This window comes from Tetrao urogallus (assembly GCF_951394365.1).
Source record: "Tetrao urogallus genome assembly, chromosome: 4".
Taxonomy (NCBI): Eukaryota; Metazoa; Chordata; class Aves; order Galliformes; family Phasianidae; genus Tetrao; species Tetrao urogallus.
Window position 1 is genome coordinate 20,591,496 of NC_136817.1, and position 14,221 is coordinate 20,605,716.

General features: G+C 37.2%; 1 protein-coding gene across 7 annotated transcripts in view; it reads right to left on the bottom strand.

The window, feature by feature from the left end:
• Nucleotides 1-14,221, bottom strand: part of TENM3 (teneurin transmembrane protein 3) — a gene marked incomplete at both ends in the record, with an annotated part of 305,029 nt that overhangs the window by 121,896 nt on the left and 168,912 nt on the right. For 5 of the 7 annotated variants that reach the window (XM_079534385.1, XM_079534384.1, XM_079534383.1 and 2 more), the window contains one exon: nucleotides 10,231-10,468. In XM_079534385.1, coding sequence (XP_079390511.1) covers nucleotides 10,231-10,468 — 238 coding nt within the window. Of the gene's footprint in view, nucleotides 1-4,695; nucleotides 4,789-10,230; nucleotides 10,469-14,221 lie in introns of all 7 variants that reach the window. The other 2 variants (XM_079534380.1, XM_079534379.1) reach the window with 1 other exon arrangement.

The window sequence follows — 14,221 nt, forward strand, 5'->3', positions numbered from 1 at the left end:
TGTCTGGGCCACACAGAGTGAACAGTTCAGGGCCGCATCTGCAAAGGTTACTCCAAACAACAACTGATACAAAGAGCACAACAACGCTCTATTAAACAGGGTAAATTCCCAGCTACAAAACACTATTTTTCAGCACCGTCGCCACCATCAGCTATGCATTTTCACCAGCAATGAACAAGAACCTGCATGCTGTGCTCATAACAATCTGCACCAGCGGATGTGACTGATTGTCACTGTCGCCACTGTGAAACGTGCCACCCACTGCATCACTGCACTCACATCTGCTGTTTGGTCTCCAGAAGAGTTCAGAAAGCATCACTGAATGTCAGTGGGTGCATTTCTTCTGCATGGAGAAATTCAATTTCATCCCTTTGCTTCATCCACACTTCCATGTCAGAAGCCAATTTGTCAGACTGCCCCTCTGCCGCCATCTTCATGCCCTGGTTTCAGCACACACTACCGATGACACATTGAGGTTCAGCTAGTACTAAGAAATGGCTGCATGCCTAGGGCAGAGCTGCCACCATGATGGCACAGGAAGAGCTGGACTGGGGACGTGCCTGTGTTACTCCAATTCTCATCTTGTCAAAGAATGGGAGGTTAAAGGAAAGAATTTGAATTTTACACTGAGGACTGGAAATGTTCAAGTGAGCTTAAAGATTTATATTACAGTTCATCATCTTGTCCTCTGCTCTTCTGGAGTCATATCCCAACTGGGAGAGAGAGAGACAGACAGAGAGAGGTCTCTGAGATGAAGAACTCTAATCTCGACTAGATCCTCTCTTGAAATATTGAATAAATTAGGTTGCAAGGGAAGAAAAAAGTCAAAAGAAGAAAGGCACAACACAAGCACTCATCTAATCTCTTTCAGTATCTTTTGCTGTCTTTAGCAATCTGAGACAGCAATTTCTGCAAATGCCTTGAAGTACACACTGAGACAATTTCAAAAAAGCAAATGCAGTTTAAGAGAATCTCAGAGCTGTGATATTTACCCAACAGTTTAATTCAGAAGCTGCAATTTCACCTGCAGTAGGAAGACTTGACTGGGCTACTTGGACATTTTAAAAGGAGCTAAAAATCAGAGAGAAGTTAAAGGAGTGAAATACTATTCTGCCACTGGCTGAAAGGATCTGATTCTGCCTCAAGCTGCAAGAGGGCTGAAGTTTCCATCATCATAGATCTGTGAACCTCAGCTCACTTACAGCTCATAGCTGCAGCTCCCTTGCAATTCAGAGCCTGGGATAATCCATGCTGAACTCTGTGCTGCCACTACTGCTCTACCAGCAGTCACTCAAACAGCCAGATTCATGTCACTGCAGTGACAGCACTGTCATAACCTGAGTTAGAGCCACTGCCACCAACCTGGCAACTCCACACATACATGTGATGCACCTATCACTCCTATTTTCTAGGCTCTTATCATTCCTTGTTGGGAACTTATATACTACACTTGCACATTGTCCCATATGCAAAATACCAAAACCTGCAAAAAGACTTGAGGGATCAGCATTCAGAGATTCAGCAAGGCAGAGGATCACACCTTGTGCTCAGACAGAATGACAGCTATCCTTTTAACAACATCCATTTTTTGCAGATGCCTTTTTTTGAGCTGGACTTCTCACTGCACAACCAACATTAACTGAGACCTTGGATTTTGATATTATGAAGTCATTAAGGTCTCGGCTTTGTCACAATATTTAGTAACATTTTCTTACTCACTTGGATGTGATTGAAAGAATTCGCAGACTCCATTGAAATTATTTTCTGGTACAACTTAAGTTGCACTGATTGGGCTGGCATGCTCAACTGCAAGCATGTAACTGTAAAAAGATGTTAACTTGTAACTTACGATATGTTTATCTTCACTGTCTTTTACTCTTTCACCAAACTCAATATTGCTTCACTGTCTTTTATCAAGTTTACTATTGAAACGCAGTTGCTTTTTTTTTTTTTTTTTAATTTAAGAAAAATTTAAATTAATTTAAGATAAATTTAAAGAAAATTCAGAGATTGTCAACAAGAAGCTTTTCAATACAAAGAACACCACAGATAGAAAGTCTTGAGCGAGATGATTCCTAGCTTCTCTTCTATGACATGTACACCAGCAGCCAAGACTTCTCATTATCTTGAGACTATCCTGTAGGCGATGAGTTACGTGCTATTCAAAGGGATTTCATAAGCACTCACAAACAGTAAAGGTCATAGAACAATTTTGGTTTTCATCCTACTCAGTCCCTGACGCTATAGCATTTACCTTGCCCAGCAAAGTAGTTTCTCCTGAACTAATACACCCTACCCATCTGTACAGCTACACCTACTCCTTTTGCACCCAGACACATCAAGATTTCTCCCCCTACTCTGTGCTCCTAATTTCTTTCCCTCTTGATCTATTTCAACATGGCCTTGTAACAATCTAGCCACTTTTTAAAACTGAACTCCCTGAACATCCTCCCCAGCACATGAAAAATATCCCCAGTCTTTGCAATCCCCGGTAATAAGGCTCTGGAGTACAACAGGTTTTCCGATCCTATCCTTGTAAAAAATTAAACGTTCAGCAGCTGAAGCAATTCTATAAATAACTGGAAATGTAAAGGATTTATTTAGATTCTACAAGAGATCTAAATACAGTCATTCATTGATAGAGCATGTTTTCTTCTCCCAGATTCTAATAGGATACCTTGGTAACTCAGAGAGATGTTAGGTAAAAGAACAGCAGGCTCTTTACTTCAAGCTAAACTGATTTGTCAAGACACATACAAACATTTTTACACATTAGGGAAAAGAGCGGCCATACCAAGGAAAGCCTACAATACAGACCATTAAAATAACTTGAGATTTCTAGCTGAATTATGATAATTAATGCATAGTGCACAAATACGAATATCTCAAAGCTATAAACAACTATTCCTATGACCTAGGCATATGAATCATTAGAATTTCTATGCAAAGTGTCTTTTCCTATTATCACTATTAACACTAAAATTGTCAAATTCATTAGATTAATATTCTCTCTAAGTCATACAAACTAAGAAATACTATACCATAACGTAACACACACATGACATGAAAGCAGAGAAACAAATATATAATGATTCTAGCTGTGACACAGTATGTTAGCAAGACAGATAAACTGAATCTTCATGCTGAAAGCATACTGCAGTTTCAAATCTATTATGTGTTGGAACTGATATGTTATTATCTCTGGACAACTTTCATGCCATGAAATGATTCCTGCTAGCATAATTTTCAAAGTGAAGGGATTACAAACAAGATAAATTTCATTGTACTGCTACCTGAACTAGCATAAACCAACAAGAATTTCATGTAATACAGTCCCCATTTGCCAAAATATCTGCATTTGGCAGTCCCATTGCAAACGTATAAAGCATAAAGCAGGCACGTTTCCATTAACTTTGCTTCAGCAATTACACATCCAAATCAGTATTCCATAGTACTGATCTACAGGGAACAGTATTATTTGGCTTGTGGTTGTTTTTTACTCTTAATATTTTTAGTTAACAAGAAATAGTCGTCCTGCAAATATTTGCAGTATCTTTGAGTTTGCTGAAAATTATTAACTGAATTTAAGCACACAACTCTCTCACTGCAGCTGATTTCAATTTGTATCTAAGGGAAATTTTAAGAGATTTTTGGAACGTGACGCAGATCAATGTATGGTGTCAACAGATTTTACAGATTAATTAATTATTAGCATGCTGATGCATAAATCCTCAATTCAATCAAACATTAACTCACCTTGATTATTTTAAGATTTAAAATTAGCAAAACAGAATTTGGACAAAGTCCTAATTTTTATCCTACCATTGGAAAAAAAGGCAAATATGATTAAAGATTATTTTCGAAACTGAACATACCGTGATGAATAGCAGGCTGGAATTCACCAGAAATTACATTGCTTTGTCAGGATTTTTTTTTTGTTGTTGTTGGGGGCGGGGGGAAGAGAATGGGGGCTGTCAGAAATTGTGTACACTGATTTGGTAAACAACAAGCAAATTGCAGTTTGAGTAGAGGACAGATATTAATGAAAAAATAAACAGACATGGAACAGTTACATAATAGAAATTTGATTTAAATGAACTAAAATGTTAATTTTAAGAATGGAATTTTTTTCTTTTTTTTTTTTTTTTTTTAAATATCAGCAGTACCTGCCTACATATTTATCTATCTATCAATCAGCAGTTCAAATTTCAAACCAACTGCTCAAAGCGTTTCATATGAAATGCACAATTCTATTTAAGAAAGTAACCCTTCGTTTGGTCATTGCCTATGCTTCAACAGTACGTCACAATATTTCTAACATAAACATTTGCTAAATAGGAAGTTGTTACAAACTAAGAATCAGATCAGGCAAATAGAAAAGCATGCAAATAATTTGCAACAGCTTGCAGAATCAGGCAGGACAGAGAATTAATGCAACCTCCACTGCCCCTCTGTTTTCTTAAGTGAAAGCGACTACATTTGGCAGTCAAAATTTATCGATTTTTATTTACTAAGAATCTATATGACAAATTATTTTAAGTATAATAAAAAAACCAACCAAAATGATATAGAGATGATGAAGTCTATTTCAGAGGGTTTTTTTTTTTGACCACTGCAAACAGGCTATAAAAAAAAAATCACATTTTGCCTTCTGCGGCAACAGTTAGCATCATGCAAACGCTTAGAGTCACATACCCATAACTGCTATCGTGATATGTTGGAGAAAACACATCCATCTCTATAACGTTGTCATGACCATTTGCAAGGACTGCTTGATTTCCTAATTCTCTACATACAAAGATACAAAAAGATGAAATTAGAGTGGCAATTTCAAATTAATGAATGGGAAGATCCCACAAAAAGAATTCACTAATTCTACTAAATAACTTTCTTTTCCCATGGATGTAAAAAACTGCAACTGCATTTTGAATGCAGGACTTAACTGCCTTCTGGACTGTTCTTGGAACTACATGCTAACACAGGGTTTATTACCAGGCTACTGTTAGGGGGACACTGCCCTTTGGTGATCTGCTACTTTTGTGGAAGACCTGGTATCAAATTCCTGGTTGCTACCAACAGAAAGACAGGCTAGGACTAAGCAGTACATAGTTGGATGATGTTTACTCCAAGGGCTGGACGAGAAAGCACTGACATAGAACAGAGACTATAAAATGCACAGCCAGTCAACACGCTGAGGGGCAGCTGACACTGAGTGCAGATCTCATGTTCTTCACATGGTGCCCCACAGCAGCCTGGCAAGGAAAGGACACACCAGACATTAGCTCACTCAGGGAATGGTGAGAAATGAAAGTTTATCCCCATGACTAGGCACAATTACTGCTGTAAGATGCATATTTATTACTCTACTTAAACAATGAGAAGATTAGTTTTGGAATTCTTCCTAAAGTTGCATCCATGCTTGCTTCAACAATTGCACCTCTTTGAATAGAGAAATGGCTATCTCAAGTAACTCTGTGCAAATAACACTGAAATCTGTTCTACTGGTGCTTGCCTAGGACATGAGACAAAAGAGACAGCATGCTCATATTGCAAGTCTTCATGATGACAGAACAGGATTCATGTGCCAGAAGGATGCCAGAGACATCAAGCAGAAATCTAATGCAACAGATAACTCACACTGTGGGGAACTTACAAGCATATGGGGCCAGTGGGCTTGGATACAGGTAGCATCATGACTGTACAAGAAATTTGTCACATAGAAGCAACTTTTTTTGTCCAAGTTGAGACATCAGAAATGATATTAGTTGATTGCCCGGAATAACATTTCAAGTTTGTGTTATCTACCGTCTCCATAGTTATGAATCTCAGTCTTGAAAAATGCATTCATTCTCCCAGCAACCCAAGTAAAATGAAGAACCATTTTCTTTCTTTGCAGGTTGGCAATATGACATGGCCAAAACAATACTCAAGGTCTTCAGGTGAGCAGGACTTGAATTCCTTTCCCAAACTGTGCTTTTACTGTGCACTGCTCATTTTTAATATAAATTACATCTTTAATCAAGTTCAAATGTGAAAACCTGCAAGACTTACATAATGAAACAATTTTGAATTTGATTAAGCTGGACACTGTTTTATTGGTTGGAATGCATAAAACAGCTGCTTTGAACAGACTTGAACTTCCAGCGCTACTGCGGTTCTGCAGAAAATCAATCAGGCTTTACACAAATTGATTTAAGGGTACCCTGGAAGCTATGAAAACTCTTTCCCCACCTTAATCAATACTGAAAGTGCTGCAATCCACCCCAATGAAGACAGGTGGATGTTGAGAGCTCATCACACCTTAGGAGCTCCTAAAATCTCTGCATGGTAAAATGAAGTTTGGATGAAGCTTGTAAAATGTTTCTGAAGTAGCATATGCTAGAATTTGTTTTGGTTGTGTCACCTCTGAGGTAATCTAGTAACCTTACTTAATGCTTCAAAATACCGAGCTGTTTTTCAGTCATCAAGCATTTTTTCAGACTTTTCCATCTTTCTTCTCAGTAAAATTACCAGAAAACTGAATACAGTAATGCCTCCACCTATTCCACTTTTAAGAATAAATTAGGGGTAAGAGAAGATTATATGATATCAGTATGAACTGTGAGAAAACTACTTAGCTTCTTCAATAATTTCTATTAAACATTCTCAATTCATTATATAAAACCGCCTTCTTTCTTAACACTAGTTATGTTACGCACCAAGCCAAGCAAGAGAACACAAAGTTCACATACTGCTCAGCACAGGTTCTGACTAAATTTGTGTAAAGACTTATTCTCAGATTTTTATTTACTCTCCAATTTATTCCTGGGCTGGAATATGTAAATTTTCCCCCTGCTGACAATTCATCTTAGATAGTCAGTCTAAAATTAATAAAATATTGCCTAAGAAATGATACTAGCTTGATTTTATAAACAAATTGATGACATACTCTTCCCCTGCTCATTTCTAGCTTATGTAATTGATAGTACATCAGAAAAAACTCAGCAAAGATTTAACAAAGAAAGCATCTAAAGAAGTGATTTACTAAGTATTCTTAAATCTCAGTCGTTTAGATTCTCCTTGAAAGCAAAGGCCACAAAAATGTAAGTAATGATCTTGATGCTTGAGAGTATGTTATTAAATCTAAAGAATGTAAGTATAGAATAATAAAAGCATAGAATAATAGAAGTGCTAAATCTAAAAAATGCAATACTAAATTTTAAAGGCCATGGTAAGAAAAACAAATACTAATATTTAATTACTTAATTGTCATTTATGATATAAAAGACCCCTAGCAACTATTCATGCATTTGTATGATTTTGGCTGTCCAGCATATAATTCAAAGAACAAAATGTGAAGCCACATATACATATATTCCTGCTTTATATTCCTTTGCAAGTTACTATTGTTAACTGGCGCTGGTTTCCCTAGCTGAACCCAACTTGCAGCAAGATATCATTAAATGTCCAAGAGAAATGTCCTGCAGCCTGCAAGAAATCAGAAAAAAAATCAGCAGGAAATATATATTTTTGTTTCCAAAAGCTCATTTTACATAGATTGCTCTGAAAGTAATTTATCCTATTTATTTCCATGGAAAGAAAAACTGATACAAAGAGCACAATAACACTACTTGACAGTACAAATTCTCATCTATGAAATGCCATTTTTCAACACAGTCACCACCACCAGTTATGCATTTTTTGCCAGTGATGCACAGGAGCCTGCATGCCATGCTCCTAAGAATCCGCACCAGTGGAGGTGATCGTTAGTACCACCACTGCTGAAATGCACCACCCACCACCTCACTGTGCTCACATCCAATGTTTGGTCTCCCTATATGTTCAGAAAGCATTGATGAATGCCAGTGGGTGCCATTTTTTCTTCACGGAAGAATTCAATTCCACCCCTTTGCTTTCTATGTACTTCCTCTGCTGCCGCCTGTCACACAAAACATAATGGAATACTGGTGGGAAGGTTCAACTCTACTGTCGTACCACCTATATGTGTTTCTGATGTTCTGGGCCAATATATTAAAATAGCAGACATTACCTTTGGAGCAGTTCTCAGCCTTAGAAGAGAGAGGTCAATTTTTGTTACTGCTGCATAAGTTTGCTGTCATTTAAAAATGGCATCGAAGATGCAAGAAGCACACACAATTCAAGCTGTGGTTTCAGACCACCATAAAATTCTTCTTATATTTTACAGAATACTAGAATTTTGATTGGACTTTATTAATCTATCAACTTACAGTTCATCCATTTACAAACTAACAGCAATGCTTTACACAAAAGTATTAACACTATGCAGAACCAAACTGCAGCATATTCTATCAAATATACAACTGAAAGCAATATTATAGAATATATATCTTGAAAGTCATCCATTTTACTACCACAAAATCATTGAGACTGAAACCTCTCTCAGGTTCTGCAAATATATCCTTCTCACCTGCATATACAAAAACATCCTATTCACTATCCAGCTATATGCGACAGCAAGCTGTATTTCATTTTTATGCCACCCATCACCAATATGAGCCTATAGAGAGAGAAAGATAGCTATGTATATATGCTGACATTCACATTCTGTAGCTCTAAATGACAGTCATCTAAGTAAGATAAAAAAAAGAAAAGCTGAGTATGGGCATAAGCTAAAATACTGCCAAGGATGAAATAAACTTTCTTTTAGGCTGAGAAATGGATGAAGGAAGAAACCTATCACAAAGTTGTTAATATAGCTGAAATTGAGACTAAAAATCACACTCAGTAGGGAACTTCAACCAAAAAGAGAAAAATCAATGACGAGTTCTTCACCTCAAGCTTTCCAGCCAGGTGATACTATTAGAGAAACTACAGTAAAGCTGTCTCAGTTTTAATGTGAAACTTTCACACTTCAATTCAGGTACAAGTGTTCAAAACATGAACACTCAAACATCCTTAGCTTCTCACCAAGAACACTTAAAAGATTAAAAGTATCTCTTTGACAAAAAATACTTAATCCAGACTGAAAGTGGTATTCTCATTCAAGTACATTTATAAAAACAGTGAAAATAGACATGGCAATGAAAGCAAATATCAAAGACCTCATCTGTCCACAGACGATCAACCAAGCATCCTGAAATCATCCATACACTTTATGCTCTTTTCCACTACAAACTCTTGCTCTAAAAAATCCTGAACATTTTCTCAATGTACTAAATTATGTGAATACAATGATGAAATCCCTTTCAAAGGAATCCTGTTTCACAGTGCTAAAGCACGCTAAGCACTGCAGTAGCATTTAGTTTTGGGGAGCTGACCTATGCTCCAAACAAGAGTTGCTTGAAACATCTCTAGGGACAAAACAACCTAACAGAAAACCTTTAGGTCACGTATGCTCTGATCGGTACTCAAAATCAGTTGGACTATTATTATTTCACTGCAAATCATAAGCTAAAAGGATTCAAAGAATGAACTAAAGGGATTTCATAAATATTTTCAAGAATTACTGTCAGCTTCAATATAGTTGTAAATGTTCAATTCTGATGACTAAATTGGAATATTATGGCTTATGCTAATAAAAAATTAGTGCTGATTGACTGTTTCATGAGTATTAATTAATCACTGTAGGTAAATTCAGCTCTGTGCCAGTAAGCCCTATAATTCTTTTTTTTTTTTTTTAATAGATCATTCTGCATCATACATCATCTGCATCTACAGAAGCATGTCACCATTTATATTAGTTGCTCCCTTCTTAGAGCCAGCTATCAATTGTAAAAGACAAAAAAGAATGGGAACAAATTAATCATCATAGCAGAACAAAGCGATTCTTTGGTCTCATCAAACCCTAGATGAGTTTAGAAAACATCTGTCTCACATAGGTATTCCTTGAAAGCTACCAAGTACTCGAGTTAAAAAGCATTACTGAAAGTTCATTCACATCTGACATGTATGACAGCGTATATTTAACACAAAACATTTCTGTTAAGCAAAACAAGACATTTCTTCAAACAGTCAAAAGTCACAAATGATGAACTGGAAGGAGAATGCTCATCTGGAAAAACTAAGCTATTTTCCACATCCAATTACTGTGCCATAAACATAATAAGGGAAAAGAGTGGCATTCTGGATTTTGGAGCGAGGACGATAGTTTGGTACTGAAAAGTTTTCAGCATTATTTGCTGAATAAGGGGAAGTATTAGCTGCTGGCTATCTTTCAAGTTAAATATTTTCTTCAGAAATGCCAGTCTGTAGTAGTACCTAAGTAATTACCTGCTTTCCAGTGGCGCATTACTGCCAAGGACCCAGCTGTCCTGCAGCTGGACTGACTCAGGTGTGGTTTGCAGCTCGGCGGGCAAAGCAGCCGGCGGGGCCGGACTCTGATTCCTCCTATTTGTCAGTGAGTTTCTGTTAAGTGAGGTGATGGATGGGTGATGCTGTGCTGAATGTTGCTTGTGAGAAGGTGGCAAAGGCTGCAGGGTCGACTGGCCTTGGTTATTTGGAGGTTGTTCTAAGAAGAAAGAAAATTAAAAGTTCGTTATACAGCGTCTCAGCAGTTGCTACATCCAAAGCAGAATGTGAAATTCAATATGATCCTATCGTCTAATATATTTGCATATTATTTTATTAGCAGACATTCAGTGACATTCTTGAAGAGAGAATTTACCCTTGATACACAAAGTTCTAATTAATATACAACAGATGGTAAAATTGCTTTTGGTTTTAATTTGTTTCAGGTTTTTTTTTTTGTTTTTTTTTTTTAAATCTGGTTTTATTAACACCTACGGAAAACAGCATCTGACAGATCCCCTAACGTGCCTTTAGTTTTCAGTTTTTTTTTTTTTTTTTTTTTTTTTTTGTATAACAAACCAACCCTGAAATTAAATGGGTAATTTCAGTAGAACACAAAGGTTTTCGAAATGCTTATAATCCCTGTAATTATTTAATGGAGTTTTTTAAGCTTTATTTAACTGCAATAAATTATTACAAGCTAGTTGCTAAACAGCAGTAGACTACTCTAGTTTAGTGCATTCCAAATAAGGCAGCTCTGCACTATGATCTGCTAATAGATGCTAAGTATTCTTCAGCAGAAGGTCACTCTGTGAAGCAGATGTTGCTTCATGGATATTTAACAGACTGAATCACATCTGATTACAACGTCAGAAGACTCATATACTTAATGACCGTCACATCCATTAGAACACACACACAACAGATTTTCCAATTTCACACTATGTAATAGAACTCCATTTTGGAGTATGTCACAGGTGATCAGAGAGCCAGGCGTCTAAACAGCTGAGGAAACATTTTTTTTTTTTTACTTAACCAAAGCACACAGCACCCATAAAGCTTGAAAACAAAGCTTCAAAGAACAACAAAGCCCACAGTCAAGTACCTCCAGCAATGCTAGGTTCTAACAATCTGTTCTGTGTAATCAGCAGGTAATAAATCATCAATTGAAGACAAACCTTGCCATATGACACAAGGAACACAAAAAAACATCAGGAACACCATTTGGAATCATTTAGGGATGACTGATGACACTTAAAAATGTAACACTTAACAAGATGGAATTAAAATTGCCACCTATTATTTCCTAAAGTAATGCAGTAAAACAAGGCAACATAAATGCAAGTTTTCAACAAAGCAGAAGGTAAAGGGCATGCATTTTGCTCACAATGTAAATGCTTTCACGTGACAGCAGGAAATAAGTTGTTTGATCTTTGTAAGAGATCCCCTATTTCCAACTAGTTATGACTGCAAATTGTTATCAAACCAATAATACAGCTGTACAGAAAGCACAGAAAGTAACTGTTCAAGCAGATATTTCAAGTAACTCGTGACTATTATAAAAATACCTTACAGCAAATAATCTCTCATGCTGCAAACAGAAGTTTTAAGAATGATAAGGAATAGACACGCTGAACTTAAACAGAAAGCACAGCCTTTGGAATCACTCCTTTTCCAGGAAGCCCGCTCTCCTTTCCAGCTTTCCTCTGTGATCCATGTGATGTTTGTCATGAACAACAGCAATGCCTGACTCTGTCACAGAGATAATTTACTCAGCCAATGAAGTTTTCAACACCAGAGCACTAATAGTCACAAAGAATGATCAACCGGGAAGGGTACAACCCAGTTTTGTCATTACCAAAACTGACACAATGGGTGTCACTCTGCACAGGTCTGAATCCCACATTCCAGTAGACCAGTTAAAGGGTAATGTAATAGACCAAAGTTTAGCAGAAGTTTTTTGGCCCATGCCTACCTAAGATTTGATCACATTTATATTACAATCTATTTATCTGCTGGTGAAAGATTAACTGTCCCTATCTTAGCTATAAATACATAGGAGCACGTGTGTAATATAAATATATAAAAATACACATTTGTAAAAAGAGGCATGTACTCATGTAACTTTATGTTCATATAAAAGATTAATTACAAGATTGAAAAAAAACCCAAGTGAAATGAAATCCTTTTCGTTTGTTTACTTTCAATCATAGAAACTAATTAATGGAAATGGTTCTACAGACCCAACTTCTCTTTGTTATTCCTCTTTTTGACCCTCTTACTCGCCAGAACTTGGTGTAAAGCACTATCAGGACTTCCCTTGTCCAGCTCCTACTATGCAGATTGTTATTCTGGCATTCCCCTTTTTTGATGCCTTATCTCATTTAAAATCCCAGCTGAAAAATCACTCTTAATCTGTCTCACTACAATTTAGCACTAAGGACCTAGCAACACCTTCTGCTCACAAGGAAGCAAAACTAATGTTACTCTCCACAGAAGAGTCTAAGCAAGAGGATGGCCATATGCAGAGTATCACAGATAGACCTTCCCCCTACTATTAGGGAGGAATGGACAGGTTAAAAGTTACTTATGACCTTTCCGAAAAAATATTTAGCTCTAGAAAGTACACAGATTACATGTTGGAGGACTCAGACTGTTCCTCAGCCCACAGGCCAGCTATTCAGGCCTCTGTTTGGGGTTATGATTATTTCCCCCAGACACTTACTGTGAATCTACAAAGCCCTTCTGCTTTTTAACATATACACATTTCTGACACTGAAATTACAGTGTGGTATATAAAATAAATTAAGAGTTTGGGGGATGGGCTAGTAACCATAAGGCGCAGGCTAGAAGCCAACAAGAAGAGCTTAGCAAGTGCTTCTTTGTGAAGACCACAAGACCTGGAAAGTGCTGCCTCGCTCCACAGGATGCTTCTAGGTGACATTTTCTAGTGTCTGAGGGCAAGTTCAATTGGCAGGATATCTTGAGCCTACGCAGAATCAGAAACGCCAGCAGAATTTGCAATGATGTATGCTTCTTCTAATTGTATAAGAAGCACAGGCAGAATTGAGCCTAACAAGGTTAGATTTTCCTGTAAGTCAATAGAGCTACAATCTATATTCCTCTGAATTTCCTCAGTGCTGTGTTGTCAATCTGAATGAGAGATCACTGAGGACTGCTCTTTCGATCTTTTCTTCCACTTGCCAGATTTCCTGAATCCACCGTTTTTTTCATCACTGCACAATTTCTAACAGATATGTCAATCTTACTGTTTTCTGAGGAAGAGACAAGCATCACACCAGTCCCTTGCCTGAGCCAGGTTCCCTTTTGTTATGCTCCTCTTTTATGGAGTTAATAGCTAAAGAACTGCTTTCAGCATTATTGCAGCTTTTACACAAAGCTACTCGGGTTTTACATAGTAACTAAGCCTCTCAACATCACTGTGATGTTAATTAAAATATTCTCATTGTATTTGCAGGGAAACTGAGGCTTAGATGTTGAGCGGTTCTTTCAGGTCTCCTGAGAAACCAGTACAGCACACTGAACAGCACTGGATTTTTGCTTATTATAATTAAATTAGAGAATTGATAAAGACAGTGGGAGTTTCATGGGTTAGATGCATGTCTTCTGAGCTCTACAGCATCAGTGACTGGCAAAAATACTTCTGCACATGCTATAATAGTCAGTATGAAGACCTTTCAACTCCATCTTCCTTTCTGCTAGTCAGCATGTTGGAAAACATGAATTCTAAAGAGAAACCTTCCCCTGGCTAGGGGAAAAACAGGAGGTACAGGGACTTGGCCAGGCCCTCGCTTACTAGGGATTGCCTTCTCAATGTCAGGAAGAAGAAAGAGCATTCAAATCTGCTAAATCATAACTGTACTCAAATACTTAAGAGATATTGCAGAAAGTTACAGTTGCTTTGCTTTAAATTGGATTTTAAATGCTATCTCCATTGACTTAATCTCAATGG